The following is a 16,053-nucleotide window of genomic DNA, read 5'->3' as shown; positions in this document are numbered from 1 at the left end:
GGATATAACCCTAGTAAACATCTATGCACCCAACATAGGAGCACCTCAATATAGCAAACAAATACTGACTAATATAAAGGGAGAGATTGACAGTAACACAATCACATTAGGAGACTTTAACACCCCACTGACACCAATGGACAGATCTTCCAGACAGAAAATCAGCAAGGAACCAGCAGCCTTAAATGACACACTAGATCAAATGGATTTAATTGATTTTTTTTTTAGAGCATTTCACCCCCAAGCAGCAGAATATACATTCTTTTTGAGTGCACATGGAACATTTTCCAAGACCATATGTTAAGCCACAAAATAAGGCCCAAGAAATTTAAAAAGATTGAAATCATATCAAGTGTTTTTCTCTGACCACATGGTATGAAACTGGAAATCAATTAAAAGAGAAAAACTGAAAAACACACAAACACATGGAGGCTAAATAACATGTTACTAAATAATGAATGGGTCAACAATGAGATCAAAGAAGAAATAAAAAGTTACCTTCAGACAAACAAAAATAAAAACACAACGACCCAAAATCGATGTGACACAGCAAAAGCAGTCCTACAAGGGAAATTCATAGCAATGCAGGCCTACCTAAAGAAACAAGAAAAATCTCAGGTAAACAGTCTAACTTTACATCTAAGGAAACTGACAGAATAACAGCAAATAAATCCCAAAATGAGTACAAAGAAGGAAATAATAAAGATCAGAGAAGAAATAAATGAAATACAGGCTAAAAAAAAACAACAACAACAAAAGATCAATGAAACCAAGAGCTGTTTTTTTGAAAAGATAAACAAAATTGACAAACCTTTAACCAGACTCATCAAAAAAAAAAAAAAAAGATAAAGGATCCAAATAAATAAAATCAGAAATGAAAGAGGAGAAGTGACAATAGACACCACACAAATACAAAAAAATTTAAGAAAATACTACAAGCAACTATACGCCAACAAATTAGGCAATCTGGAAGAAATGGATAAATTCCTAGAAGCATAAAATCTTCCAATGATGAATCAAGAAGAAACAGAAAATCTGAACCAACCAATTGCTACTAATGAAATTGAATCGGTAACCAGCAAGCTCCCAAAAAACAAATGTCCAACAGCAGATGGATTCACAGGTGAATTTAACCAAATATTCAAAAAAGAATTAATACCTATTCTCAAACTATTCCAAAAAAATCAAGAGGAGGGAAGACTCCCAAGCTCATTTTATGAGGCCACCATTACCTTGATTCCAAAACCAAACAAAGACATTACAAAAAAAGAAAACTATAGGACAATACTCCTAATGAACATATATATAGATGCAAAAATCCTCAACAAAATATTAGCAAACCAAAGTCAGCAATATATTAAAAAGATCATATACCACAATCAAGTGGGATTCATCCCTGGTATACAAGATTGGTTTAATACCCACAAATCGATTAATGTGATACACCACGTAAACAAAATATAAAATAAAAATCATATGGTCATATCAATAGATGCAGAAAAAGTGTTTGACAAAATCCAGCATCATTTTTGATAAAAACTCTCAGCAAAGTGAGAATAGAGGGAATATGTCTCAACATAATAAAGGCCATATATGACAAATGCACATCTAATATCATACTCTACAGGGAAAAGCTAAAAGCATTCTACTTACATTCAGGAACAAGACAAGGATGTCCACTTTCACCACTTTTATTTAACATTGTACTGGAAGTCCTCGCCACAGCAAACAGACAAGAAAATGAAATAAGAGGCATCCAAATTGGAAAGGAAGGAGTAAAACTGTCATTATTTGCAGATGACATGATACTATATACAGAGAACCCTCAAAGATTTCACCAAAAAACTATCAGAACTGATAAATGAATTTAGTAAAGTAGCTGCATACAAAATTAATATTCAGAAATCAGTTGTATTTTTATACACCAATAACAAACTATCAGAAAGAGAAATTAAGAAAACAATCCCATTTACAATTGCATCAAAATTAAAATACCTAGGAATAAATTTAACCAAGGAAGAAAAAGACCTGTACTCAGAAAATTATAAGACATTGAAGAGAGAAATTAAAGAAGATACAAATAAATGGAAACATATACTATGCTTATAGATAGGAAAAATAAACATAGTTAAAATGTCCATACTACCCAAAGCAATATATAGTTTCAGTACAATCCCTATCAAAATACCAATGGCATTTTTCACAGAACTAGAGCAAATAATCCTAAAATTTATACGGAACCATAAAAACCCCGAACAGCCATGGCAATCCTGAGAAAGAAAAAAGCTGGAGATATCATGCTACCTGATATCAAATTATATTACAAGGCCATAGCAATCAAAACAGCATGGTATTGGCATAAAAACAGACACATAGATAAGTGGAACAGACTAGAGAGCCCAGAAATCAATCCATGCCTAAATTAATCTGTGACAAAGGAAACAAGAATATACATTGGGGCAAAGACAGTCTGGAAAATGGTGCTGGGAAAACTGGACAGATACATGTGAATAAATGAAACTGGACCACCTTCTTATGCCATATACAAGAATAAATGCAAAATGGGTTAAAGACTTAAATGTAAGACCCAAAACCGTAAGACTCCTAGAAGAAAATATAGGAAGTAAACAGACATCAATTACCCTTAGTAATATTTTTACTGATATATCTCCTCGGGCAAGGAAACAAAAGAAAAAAATAAACAAATGGTAGAAAAAATAAAATAAAAAAATACATCAAACTAAAATGTCTTTGCACAGCAAAGAAAATCATCAACAAAATGAAAAGACATCCTACTCAATGGGAGAAGATATTTGGCAATGATACATCTGATAAGGGCTTAATACCCAAAATTTATAAAGAACTCATACAACTCAACACCAAAAAACCCAACTGAAAAATAGGCAGAGGACCTGAATAGATATTTCTCCAAAGAGGACATACAGATGGCCAATAGACATATGAAAAGATGCTCAACATCACTAATAATCAGAGAAATGCAAATTAAAACCACAATGAGATTGTCAGAATGGCTATCATCAATAAATCAACAAACAGCAAGTGCTGGTGAGGATGTGGAGAAAAGGGATCCCTCATGCACTGCTGGTGGGATTGCAGATTGGAGTAGCCACTATGGAAAACATTACGAAGGTTCCTCAAAAAATTAAAAATAGAACTACCTTATGAGCCAGCAATTTCACTCCTTGGTATTTATCCAAAAAATCTAAAACACTAATTTGAAAAGATATATGCACCCCTATGTTTACTGCAGCACTATTCACAATAGCCAAGTTATTGAAACAACCAAAATACCCATCAATATACAATTGGATAAAGAAATTGTGGTATATTTATACAATGGAGTATTAGTCTGCTATGAAAAAACAAATGAAATATTACCATTTGCAATAACATGGACGGACCTAGAGGGTATTACGCTAAGTGAAATAAGTCAGATTGAGAAAGACAAATACCATATGATCTCACTTATATGTGGAATCTAAAGAACAGAATAAACACGCAAACAAAACAGAAATAGACCCATAGATACAGAAAACAAACTGATGGTTGCTAGATGGAAGAGGGGTTGGAGGGATGGGTGAGAAAGGTGAAGGGATTAGGAAGTACAAATTGGTAGTTACCAAATAATCATGGGGATGTGAAATATAGTATGGGGAATACATTTAACAATATTGTAAAATCCATGTGTAGTCAGATGGGTACTGGACTTACTGGAGGGATCACTTCATAAAGTATATAAATGCCTAACCACTATACTGTATACATGAAACTAATATAAAATGATATTGAATGTCAATTATAATTGAAAAAACATATATTCACAGGATGTAACATGCAGCATAGGGAATATAGTCAGCAGTATTGTAATAGCTGTGTACAGTGTCAGATGGAGTAGACTTGTTGGGCTGTCACTTTGTGAGGAGTGTCAATGTCTAACCACTATGTTGTTTTGTACACCTGAAACTGATAATGAAAAAAAACCCCATACTAAATAAAATAACTAGGTGCTTAAGTAGTTGTTTAAGGCTATTAAAAAACCCCCTTTTTAAAAACTATTCTTAAGCCCCGATATTGAAAGTCCTACATCATCTGGAGTCAGGACCAATCTTTCCCCTAAACCATGTAATGAACAGAATGATCATAATCTCTTTAGCCATAATCTCTGTTAATACCTTCACAATATCATTAAACCTTTCCCCAAACTCTGTGATGGACCTATTGTCAACAACATTTACTGTTAGTTTTTGTAATCATCTGAAATGGAAAATTAGATTCTTTCAAAAAATTTGAAAAATATTGAGCATACAAAGGAAGCGAATGAATTTAATTCATATTTTACCAACTAAAGAAAACCTTCAGGAAACATTTTATATGTTTCCTCTGCTTATGCATCTATTTTCACATATTAGAGATTACTATTTATGTACAATTTTCTAGCATTGTTTGATGTCTTTTCCCCTGAATGTTATGTCCTGAATATTTTCAACATGACTACACTCACCATTATTATGGTTATTTTCTATTATTACATAGTATTTCTTAAAATAACTGTATTGCTACCATTCCCCTAGAATTCACTTATTTGGTTCATTCAAAAATATTTATGGAGTATTTCTCTGTGCTAGATATTATGCTAGGTGCTGAGAAAATATGGCCAGACAACTAGTGGTGATCCTGTCCTCATGGAACTTACAGCCTAACAGAGGAAATGAATATTTTTAAAAGGCACACAAGTCAACAAATAAGAACAAACTGTGTTAAGCACTATAAAAGGGAAGAGATTTATAAAGTTGTTTGAGTAAGTATACTGAAGGCCCAATATTTGTTTGAGTTTCTGGAGACCTTACAATCAGCTCAGCGTCCTTTGGGTTTTGTGTCTACATGTTTCTTTCTCTTATCCTTCAGAACCCAACAGAAAACTCAATATATATGTATTCAATAAATTAATTATTTTCTATATTAAAAAAAAAGGATGAGGCCTTAAAAAGCATACCTGTGATAGCAGTATTACACCTAACAAGTTGGAAAATTCCATAATGTCATCAAATACCCAAGTGATGTTTGCCTTTTCTAATGTTTCATTGCATCATAATGTTTAGTTACAGTTGTAGTTTTTATAGTTTGTTGGAATCAGGGTCCACATTGCGATTGATTGATGCATCTCTAAGTCTCCTCTAACCTAGAGAATCCCCTCCATCTCTTTTTTCTTGCCTTAGTATTTATCTGTTGAAGAGGGAACCTGTACTTTGTCATGTGGCCAGTTATAGAGGCCGAGAGCATTAGTGGTGCCTGGGGACTTAGAGATCAATTGCAAGTCGTCAGACAGATGGGGAAGGAGAGACCGGAAAAGAGAGAGACCTACCCCCAGACCCCTGTCCCACCCCAGCTATCTCAGGTATCCAGACCCCTCTGCCTCGTCAATCTCAGGTCATTAGGCCAGGCCCTGGGGACACGCCTCCCCTACTCCAGCTTCCATCCCCTCGGCGTAGGTGTGTAGGTGGGTAGGTGTCTGGTGTCTCAGGATGGGAGTGGTTGGCCTGGCTCTGGCCCAGCTCCCGAGGGCCACCTGAGGCCTAGCGCTGAGCCTGGAGGAGCTCAGCAGGTGATGGGGAAGCCTCATGGTCCAAGGTGGCCACCTGAGGTAGCCAGCCCTGAAGCCTCGTCCCCCTGCTCTGCCCTCCTTCGTGCTGCCCTCCTTCTCACGTGTCTGTGTTTCTTTTCTCCTCCATGCTATGGCAGTGGTGCCCCGTGCTGATGAGACAATACTTGGTGCAGCCCCAGGCAGTCCTTTTCCAGGTAATTTCCTAGGGACCCAAATGACACCCAGCATACACTTTCCTGGGGCACGTGCCTCCTTGAGTCCCTTTCTAGGATTCCTTAACCCTTCATATGGCTTAGTTTCCGAAGTACTATCCTTTTCCTTTTCTTTCAGATCCTCACAGTCACCCTGGCAATCAGGCAGCAAGGGGTTAGACTTAAATCTTGTTTTATTAATGAGGAAGGTGAGGCTCAGAGAGCTCACCTGGCTTGCCTAAGGTCACACAGGTGACAAAGAGGCAGAGCTGGAATAAGAACCTCACGTTATCACTCCTAGTTCACTCTTCTTTCTACCACGGTGTCAAAGGCTAGAAATATTGCAGATAAAAATGAGCTCCCCGCACCCTCGTTTTTCCAAGTTGGGAAAGATGTCTCTGGGTATCCTTCTAGCTCAGACTTTTGAGAGTGCAAGACTTTTCATCATCTGGAGCATGGTGTCTGTGAGGGAGGTGTGATTACCTGGTGGTCTTGACTTTGAGGCCCTACGGAAGTCTGTGTCAATAGGCAGAGAAATTTTATCCTAGTTGGTTGCATCGGAGTGGACAGTCTGAACTGCTGACCTCAGTTCATTTCTCTTCCTGAGTCATCGTCAAGGACAGCAACAGGGGGTCCTGAGGGAAAGGGAGCGGAAACCCAAAATGACATCCTAAAAAAGGACTCCAAGAGCTCAGAAAAGTAGGAATGTGGGACACAGCTAATGCCTGTGACTGTCAATGGCTGGGGGGTGGTGGGGGCAGGGGTGGGGCACCGACATACTTATACATATGTGTCCATGTGCATTCCTAGGGTCTCTGCACCCCACTGTTCAGCCCTTGGCTTCCTGTAACCAGGAAAAGAGGTACCAATAATGCCTTCTATCTTCTCTTCTCCTCTCTCTTTCCTGATCTTCCTTCCAATTTTTTCTTTTTTTATCATTCTTTCTACCTCTCCCAGCCTTCACTTTCACAGAGGACTTGAGGTGTCTTGCAAAATAAATAATTAAGTGTATCTAAATTAGTTAGGATTGAAAAAAGTTCAGAGGTATATAGAGGAAAGGGGAAGATCATTGCACCGGGTGCCAACAATGATGTAGTTGTGGCAACTGAGCACTGAATTTGACTGAGCTTCCTGGCAGCCAAGGCAAAGAGGGACATGTAGTGGTTTCCAATGTTCCCATTGTTTAATCAAAGACAAATTAACTATTCATCAAGAGAAAAATTTTTTTCCTGATAATTACTTGTGGGAGGGATTGACATGGAACTTGAATATTCTAATGGGCATGTCTCCAGGGGTTAAAAAAAAAAGGAATTCTTTGTGTGGCTGTTTTCTTTGATTGCTTCTAACCAATGTTGAACGCCTGATATTCCATCACAGACCAGTGAAGGCACCTCTCCAGGGGCTTTAACTAATGCTATACAAGGACATTATTTTCTGGTCACCTGACTTGATGAGGTGCCATCAACTTGATGAGGAGTAGAGGCTTCTGGGTCACTCCTATCCTCTTACCTCTGAGAATTCCTTTGGCTCTGCTCAGTCTATTTGATGAGGAGTAGAGGTGGGAGGTTAGTAGTATATCACTTAGAGCTCTTGTGGAAACACTCCCCAGTGAATTTTTGAGTGTTGTGGCTAATGTCATGTTACTGGACCATACATTAACTTACTCAACAAGCCATTAGGAAGCTATAGGGATGTTCCATATTCCATGCTTTCAAGGCAACCTGGAAGGAGATAGACAAACAGCCATTATACATGGTGGGAAGAAGGATAATGGAGGTCCGTGCAAAATGCAATCAAGTATGGAAGCATAGACAAGGGAGTCATGATTTCTTCGTAGGAGTGTGGGGCCCAGGTCTGGCTTCCCTGAGGACTGACATCTGAGCTGGGTCTTGTGGACAATGTAGGAGATCACTAAGTGAATGAGTGAGATGGGTCCTCCAGGCAGAGGTAGGATGGTCCCTGGAGTGGAGGAGGAGCAGACCCTGGTGTAGAGAGATTCCAGGGAGCCCAGGAGACTGGGGAGGGTGCAGCTGCCTTTAAAAATCACAGGCAGCTTGGAGGCCCAGATGATGATTAGGACAGAGGGAATAATCGCACACCAAAACTAAAGGACAGCATCCCCTGGCTCATGCAGGAGCAGAGTCAGAGCTGTGGGAATCCCACCAAAGAAGAGAGACTGGCTCGGGCTAGCCCTGTGGGAGCCATAGATGCTAACGGGTGGTGAGGGCTGGTTTCCGAGTCCCGTTGTTCCTGGAGCCGCAGATCTTTAGGGAAGTCCACTTCATCTTCTGGCAGCCAGCGGTGGTTGGGTGAGTGGCTCTTTGGACCTTCCACCACATGCATAATACAAGTTGAATATTTCATGTCTTGAAAAGATGATCCAAACCCAACTGTTGAAGCCACTGGACAAACTTTGATATGGAATTTGTTGACAAAAACAAGATCAAATAGCAAAAAGGCCCTTCTATGTGGATATTAAAGAAATTAAGAGGCAGGCTTAAGAGGTTGGCCACCCTCTTGTAATTTTCTTAAGCCCAGATTGACTCTGCTTTCTTGGGGGAAATAGTGGCTTTCCCCTGCAAACCCAGCTGTCCAGCAGGGGTCTAGGAGGGGGGCAGGCCTGGCAGTGGGGTGGGCAGGGGTGCCAAGATGCTGAGCACACTGCCTGGCCCTCCTAAGCATCACTCATTCATTCGTTTATCCACGTGTTCATTGTGTAAGCTTGTCACAGTCGAATCCCAGCTTGTTGACCTTTCCATCTTTACCTTTTCTCCTTTCACGTCCTCCAACTCTTGGTACGTGCCCTGCTTCTGGGTCACTCCTATCCTCTTACCTCTGAGAATTCCTTTGGCTCGGCTCAGCCTTGGGGGGTCAGGGCTTGCTCAGACCCAGGTTAAATATAGCCTGCCCTGAGAAACCTTTCCTGACCATTTCCACCCTGTGTAAATTCATGGCTCTGTGCTCCTGTCCTTCTTTGATAGAGCTTCTGGCCCATGTGTTTTTTTCTTTTGGGGTTTGTGGATGAAGGTCAAGGAGCATGTCTGGTCTTCACACGCCACCTTACACACAAGAGAGGCTCAATAACCGCTGAACAGCCACTCGGGAACACAGAAAGGAGGGAGGCACCATCTCCACCCCCAGGGTCCCAGAAACTCCAGACGATGCCATCTAGGAAGATACCTTATCAGAGGCATTTTGACCTTTGTCTTTGCACACGGCTGCACTGAAAGAGTTCCTTTCTGTGAGCTTTACTTCCAAGTTCTCTCTTAGCAAAGCAGGAGGCTGATGCCATGACTACGTCCCATTCTACGGAGGACGAAGTCTAGAGAGTGACCTTCTCCCAGCAGCTCCGTGCTGCATGAAATGAAGACTTTGCTGGTTGTGACCTATAGCAAGAAATGTACTCATATTTTCATCTCCACCTAGTCTATGCATATCCACTAATGTGTGAAACAAAGACTCACAAACAGGACTTACTCTTTCTATGTGTGAAACCCTTGGATATTTCCTGTTCTAGTCCATTCTAATTTCAATTTTTAGAATGTTGGTACTAACAGATTGATTTCATATCTGTTAAAGGGTCAGGACATGTTGTGGTATGAAAATAATTAGGGTGATTTTCAAGACTTTGGAGTCAGATGGACCTGGGTTTGAATCCTAGCTCTGGCACCTCGACGCTGTGTGACCTTAGGGAAGCCACTTCCCCTCTATCATAGAAGTCTCAGTTTCTTCATCTATAAAAGGGGATAACACAGAACCTGCTTCATGGAGTGATTGTGAGGATTATATGGGGTAATACAGGTAAAGCTCCTGAGTAAGTGATTGATAAATGTGAGCTTTAGGCACGGTTGTGAAGATTATGGTTATTGTCCTGCCACCACCTGGCGGGGTCAGCAGAGTGAGACCTGGAGAATGGTAGTCAGGAAGGTCTTCCTGGAGGAGGAGACATTGGAGCAGGGTAGCAGGATATTTGGGACCCACTACTGTCCTAACAGTGACTGAGTGTCCTGTGTGAGCATCCCAGGATCACTTGTTTCCTTTTTCAAGAAGGGCAGCTTTGTTCGCAAAGATTTTTGGCCAGACCTATTGCTGACATTAGATACTTTTGCCTTTCACATTTAGGTCTCGAATCCACCTGGAATTGATTTTTGTGTCTGGTGTAAAGATCCCATTTCTTCCCCCCACCTCCCATTTCTGAAAGGATAACCGGTTACCCACACTGTTTATTAAGAGTCCATCCTTCTCCACTGATTCGTACATTACCTCTCTCATATATCGGGGTCCCATATATGTGTGGGTCAGTTTCTGGACTTGCTTCTGTTTCATTGGTCTATTTATCTGTCCCTGTGCCAATCCCCCACTGTCTCAATTCCTGCAATGTTATAGTGAATTCCTGATAGCATGAGGCGTGTACCCATCTTATGCTTCTCCCTTAGAAGAACCGGGCTGGCTTCGGGCCTGTGCTCTTCTCTGCATTTCGGAATCAGCCTCCACTGGAGAAGCCTGAAATGCCCAGGAGCTCTGGACAAGTTGTCCTCAGTGAGACTACATCTCAGGGTGCTGCACCTGCAGTACTTTCTGGACTCACAGCTGCCATCCTCCCCGGTTGGCATTTGAGCTGAGCAAGAAGCACTTTTTAATTCATCTGCAGAGAAGTGTCAAAATGTGCCTGAGTCTGAGTTCACTCTGCCTGCTACTTGCCCAATGGCTCCTCCAGTTTCCCTCCCTGTGACTCAGTCCTTGCCATCTTGCCCAGGGTGCCTGCCACTCCTTTCAGAGGACCACTTGCTTCCCTGTCCCTGTTTGCCAAGTACATAATTCTGCAGACAGGGATGTGTCCTCCATTGACAATGCCAGGGTCCTGGAGGGAATTCCTCACACCAGAGATTGGTACGCACCACCAAATCCTGTGGCTTAGGTGTTTGCAAATATTTGCTTTACCTGAAAATAGGCCTGGGGGTTGGGTGGGAGGAAGACACCTGTCACTCATGCTTATAATTTAACCTGTCCTTGACTAGGAAGACCCAGGTGGCATCTTCACAGCCTTCTCTGGAGGCCATTCTGGCAGTGGCTGGTAGGACAAGGAAATGACTCATCACAAGCTCTGGTTTCATGAAATGGTTTAAAGAAAGGAGTGTGACTCATGGGCCACGTGCGCACGGTTGGCATGGACTTGGTAAATGCGATGTGTGCACCCCAGTGTTCAGCATCCAGGTGTTTACCCGCTTCCAGAATTCACAAACACCTGCCAAACTGTGGCTCAGTTGGTCTGATGTATTGGATTTGGGGTGACAGGTTATGGTGAACCATGCCCTGGACTGGGATTCTTCCCTGTCAGCCTTGGGCAAAGCCCCTCTCCCGGCGGGCCTCAGTTTACTCATCTGTGAAATGAGAAGTTGGATTGGATGATGTCCCAAATTCCTGCTAACCTTGTTTCTGCAAGTCTATGTCTGTGGTTTAAAAGCACAGAATCCGAACCCTTTCTTTCCAGCCTCTTGGTGATAAGGCTCGTCTGTCTGCCTTGCCTTTGGTTACTGATGTCTTCCTCCCCGCACCGAGAGGATGGCTGTCTCTGGCTGCTGGGGCTGGGCGAGGGGAGCCTGCAGACCACGGAGGAGCCGGGTTTGAATCTTGTGAAGCTGCACTGAATCCTGCCCACCTCTTCCCCTGGGCAGGATCGTCACTTCTGGGCACTGTCTTGTTCTCTTGAGCTCAATCTGCCCTCTCTACACCTGGGTGTTCATGAGCCCCCTGAGGGCCTTGTCTCTGGCATGGCAGCCTTGCTAGGTGGATGAGCCCAGAATGTGACAGTGGCATTAGGCTGGGGTGCTTTGGAGTCTCAATGCTGAGACGTCTGTTTTGCTTCCTTTTTCAGACCCCCGAGTATTCAGCCATGGCCTCGCTGGCTGGAGGGCTGGACGACATGAAGGCCAACCTGACCAGCCCCACGCCCGCTGATATCGGGAGCAGTGTGCCGGGGCCGCAGACCTACCCCATTGTGACAGGTGAGGGCAGCTGGGGTGTGGTGGGTGAGTGATGGTGGCGGGGGTGGGGAGAGAGAGAGAGTAAGAATGCCTGTGTGGTGGGAAGAATGGCGTCTTGGTGCTTCTGGACTTGACTGGCCATTTTTGTTTTAATGAGGTTATGAGCACCTGGAACAGGTCAGTGGGAGACTGCTGGGGCCAGGGGTGGTGGCTGCGTGGAGACATGGCTGCAGATTGTTCTGATGAAGCTGGAGGACGGCAGGCAAATGCCACATGGTCTGGAGCCTGGGATGGGTGGCAGGGGGACCTGGTGATTTCAGGATCCCCTGTGTGTGGGGCTGAGTGTTCAAAGGTCTGGGATTTATCCCCCTTATGAGAAGCGCAGCCCTTGTTGGCGCCAAGGGTGAGTGGGTCTCCTGGGACATTATCATTGGCCTTTCCGATTTCCAGGCAGAGGCTGAGTCAAGAAGGGCAGCAGGTTTAGGCTGGACGGTGCTTGGTGTATGCAAAACAGCTGCCTTTCTGGAAGGCCCAGGGCCAGGTTCTCTAGCTGTCAGCGTAACGATGAAGACTTTGGGCTCCGGAGTCACACAGTTGCGTTTGAACTTGCCGTTGACTAACTGTGTGATCTCGAGTAAATTATATAAGAATTCTGGTCTGGGTTTCTTCACCTCTGACATGGGAATAGCACCTACTGTTGTTGTGAGGATTAATGCGTTAATGCATATAGTGCTTAGACTCTTGTCTCGCATACAGCAGCACCCAATGCACGTCGCTGTCATTATTTCTCAGAGCCCTCTCATGGTGGCTGCAGAAGGACCACCTTCTGGGACTGGAAGGACCCAGACAGACACCCCTCACTGTTCCAGAAGCCCGGGGACACACTCAGAGGCTAGCTCTGGGAGGTTGTCCAACCTGGCAGGCAGGAGGCAGTCTGGGATATGGTACAGACAGACACTGGGGGGCTGAGGGCAGCACTTGGGCCAGAGCCTTTGGGTCCAGCCTGAGGTGGCCGGATGTCCTGTAGGCTGGTAGGCAGGATATAGTGAATAGTGTCAGAGATCGGGGTTCTTAGAGATGCAGGTAGGCTGTGGTTGCAGTAGGGAAGCTGGAGGTTGGACTTGGGTTAGAAATTTAGGGGAGGAAACTGGATGAGACAAGTTCTCAAGGCAGGGAAGGCATAGCTCTGAGACCCGGGGTAATAGTGCTGATAATACTGGGGCTGGTGGGGCTCAGGCAGAAGCAGCTGGGGCCCTGTTTGCAGATCTGGGCACCACAAGTGATAAGAGTGACTTGGTCCCCTGTCCACCTGAGATAGGCAAGAGCCTGGAGGGCAGCTGAGACTGCAGGCGGGAAGATGCCAACAATGGGGCAGGGAGGAGGGTGTGGGGAGCCTCAGTCAGAGTAATAGGAGCTCTTCTTCTCTGGTGTCACAAGGGTCTGTGACAAGACCTTGGACAGTATACCCACTTTACAGATACAGAAACCAAGTCTCAGGGAGGGGCAATGAAAGGGTTAAGGGGGAGAGTTGGAGTCAGCTCTCAATCCTTAGATCTTCGTCCTTGTTCTTTTCAAGGAAGTACAAATAATTAGGGAGGTGGGGGTGGTAGAGTGGAAAGGATCCTGGACTAGTTAATATTAATAGTAACTTTCACTTTATGAAGTAGTTACTAAGTACAGGTACCCTGCTAGGTAAATTCATTTTACCCTCAGAGGAACACCGGGAGGTGGGTACTATTATGTTCATGCCCATTTCATAAACAAAGGAACAGAGGCCTGGGGCAATTACACTCATCACAGGTGAGCAGCAGAGTTAAAATTGAACACCAGGGCCTGTATAGCCGCGCACTCTGCACACAGGTCATCTGGGGTTTGATACTGACACTCTCACCTTCTTGCTGTCTGGCTTTGCATGCATCTCTGAGCCTCGGTTTCTCCATCTGTAAAATGGTTCTGGTCTCTCAGGGCATTTTGAGGATCAAATGAGATCCCCGAGGGGACTATTCTGCAGAGGAAAGGTTCGTTGTTGGGACTGGGGATGCTGGAAAACTTGGCTTTAGGTAGATCACAAGAAGACATTCTAGTCCACCATCCATGCACAAGCCCATTTAGATGAAGCCAGTAAACAAGACCCTTCTCTACTGAAGAGAGAAACTGGTGGCCAGCTGGCCAAAAGGCTAATCTAGCCCACAGATATCATTAGTTAGACTCACATAACTCGTAGGGCTCTTTACAATTTGAGTCACATTTAAAAAGGTAAAATCTGAATTTTTGTCTTCCCTTGAAAAATCAGATGTGGCCACATTGGGCCATATTCTCACATGGTCGAGGTAGGCAGAGGCTCTGTGGCAGCAGCCCCTCAAGACAATGCTTTTTTTTTGTGAGGATCTGGAACAGGTCAGGTGGAGACTGCTGGGCCCAGGGGTGGTGGCAGCGTTGAGACATGGCTCTCTCATGTACCTCACAAGCTGACCTGGAAAGGATTTGAGTTGAACACCCTGATCTAGAAAGTTGGTGTTAAAAGCCAGCTGGGTGGTTTAGCCATCCACGGGTCTGTAGAAGGCTTTAGTAGGCCCAGGTTTCAGGTCTGGATGTGGGCTGGCTTTTCAGGTAAACCCTTAGCCAAAGAATCATTTGTATTTTGATCTATCAATTTTAAAGTCACATTATAGAGCAGAAAAAGAATGTAAATATCCCAGATCAAAGTAAGAATTATGCTTAATTTTGAAATTTAGAATATTCTAATTATAAATATGAACATTATAAATATGTAATATTTATATAATTTAGATAATATTATAAATATAATCATTAGCTTTCTCATAAATAAACAATAGCTAGCTAGAAAACATAATTGAAGAAAACATTAACAATAGCACAACCCCCCCCCCCAAAAAGATAGAATGCTGAGGAATAAATTTAACTTTAAAACTCCACTAAGAAACATAAAAGAATAAATGGAGAGATACAGTTTGTTCTTAAGTAGAAAGACCCAATATCATGAAGATGTCAGTTCCCCTTAAGTAATCTATTAATTGAAAGCAATCCCAATCTAAATATCAAGAGAGTGTTTGTTTTTGGAACTTGTCAAAAGTTCCACTAAATACTAGATAAATATTGACACTAAATACTGGATAAATAAACACTCAAGGATAGCTAGAAAAATTTCTGAAAGAGAGAAATGAGTAAAACAGCATATTTAAAAACATTATGAGAAAGCTACAACAATTAAAACCATTTATTACTGAAACTGAAGTAAGTAGACAAACGAAATAGCATAGAGTCCAGAAATAGATCCAAATATATGTGGACATTTACAAATGCAGCATTTCAAATCAATGGAGAAAAAAATAAATCACTCAGTTCATGGTGTTGAGGTACTTGGGCCTGTTGGATCCATACCTCATTCTTTATATCAAAATTAATTCCAGGTTGATCAAAACTTTAAATGTAAATAAATAAATAAATAACACTATAATAGAACTAGAGAGAAAAAAAACCATGAGGGAAATTTTTTATAATCATAAAGTGAGGAAGGCCTTTTAAAATCTGTTTCAACTATAAAAGACAAAAGTAATATAAATGATTGTTTAAGTGTAAATCTTTTGTATATATGGAAAAACACCCAAAAGACAAAGAACAAAATTAGGGGAAAACAAGTGGAACACAGATAACGAAAAGCTAATTTTCTTGATATATAAAGAGCTTTTGGAAATTAATAAGAAAAAAATCAGTAGGAAAAAAACAGGTTAAAGAATTTAAATGGGAAATTCACTGGAAAAAATGCAGATGTCCAACAGCACATGAAAAGGCATGCACCTGATTCATAATTTTAAAACTGCAAATTACAACAATCATGAAACAGTTTAAAAAACAATTGAAATGTTTCTTGAGGTCCAGTGTTGGAGAGGGTATGAGAAATAGATATTTTCATATACTGTTATAGGTGTATAAATCAGTGCAATCTTTTTTGGAGGGAAATTTGGCAAAATCTATCAATATTTTACATGCATATACCTACTCTCTAATCTTTTTATATGCACAGTTAGAACTTTATTTCACAGATCTATTTGCACAGATGCACAGTGATACCCACATCTGTATATTAATTACAGAATTTTTATAATGACAAATAAATGGAAATGACACAGTGTGTGTCAGTAGGAGCTGGTTAAATAAATTATGGCTCCTTCACACAACAAAATAATACACAGCCATTAAAAAGAATGAAATAGATCTATCTGTGCTGACATAA

At 42.1% G+C, this 16,053-nt stretch overlaps 1 protein-coding gene across 5 annotated transcripts in view; it reads left to right on the top strand.

Moving 5' to 3' along the window:
- The window catches only part of PAX5 (paired box 5), a 188,873-nt gene that overhangs the window by 99,036 nt on the left and 73,784 nt on the right, over positions 1 to 16,053 (top strand). For 3 of the 5 annotated variants that reach the window (XM_033123658.1, XM_033123660.1, XM_033123659.1), the window contains exons 7-8: positions 5,761 to 5,817; positions 11,690 to 11,819. In XM_033123658.1, coding sequence (XP_032979549.1) covers positions 5,761 to 5,817; positions 11,690 to 11,819 — 187 coding nt within the window. The remainder of the gene's footprint in view (positions 1 to 5,760; positions 5,818 to 11,689; positions 11,820 to 16,053) is intronic. The other 2 variants (XM_033123661.1, XM_033123662.1) reach the window with 1 other exon arrangement.

This window comes from Rhinolophus ferrumequinum, chromosome 12, assembly GCF_004115265.2.
Source record: "Rhinolophus ferrumequinum isolate MPI-CBG mRhiFer1 chromosome 12, mRhiFer1_v1.p, whole genome shotgun sequence".
In the NCBI taxonomy this organism is placed as follows: Eukaryota; Metazoa; Chordata; class Mammalia; order Chiroptera; family Rhinolophidae; genus Rhinolophus; species Rhinolophus ferrumequinum.
Note: the sequence above shows the minus strand (reverse complement) of the source record. Positions and strands in the feature narration are given on the sequence as shown.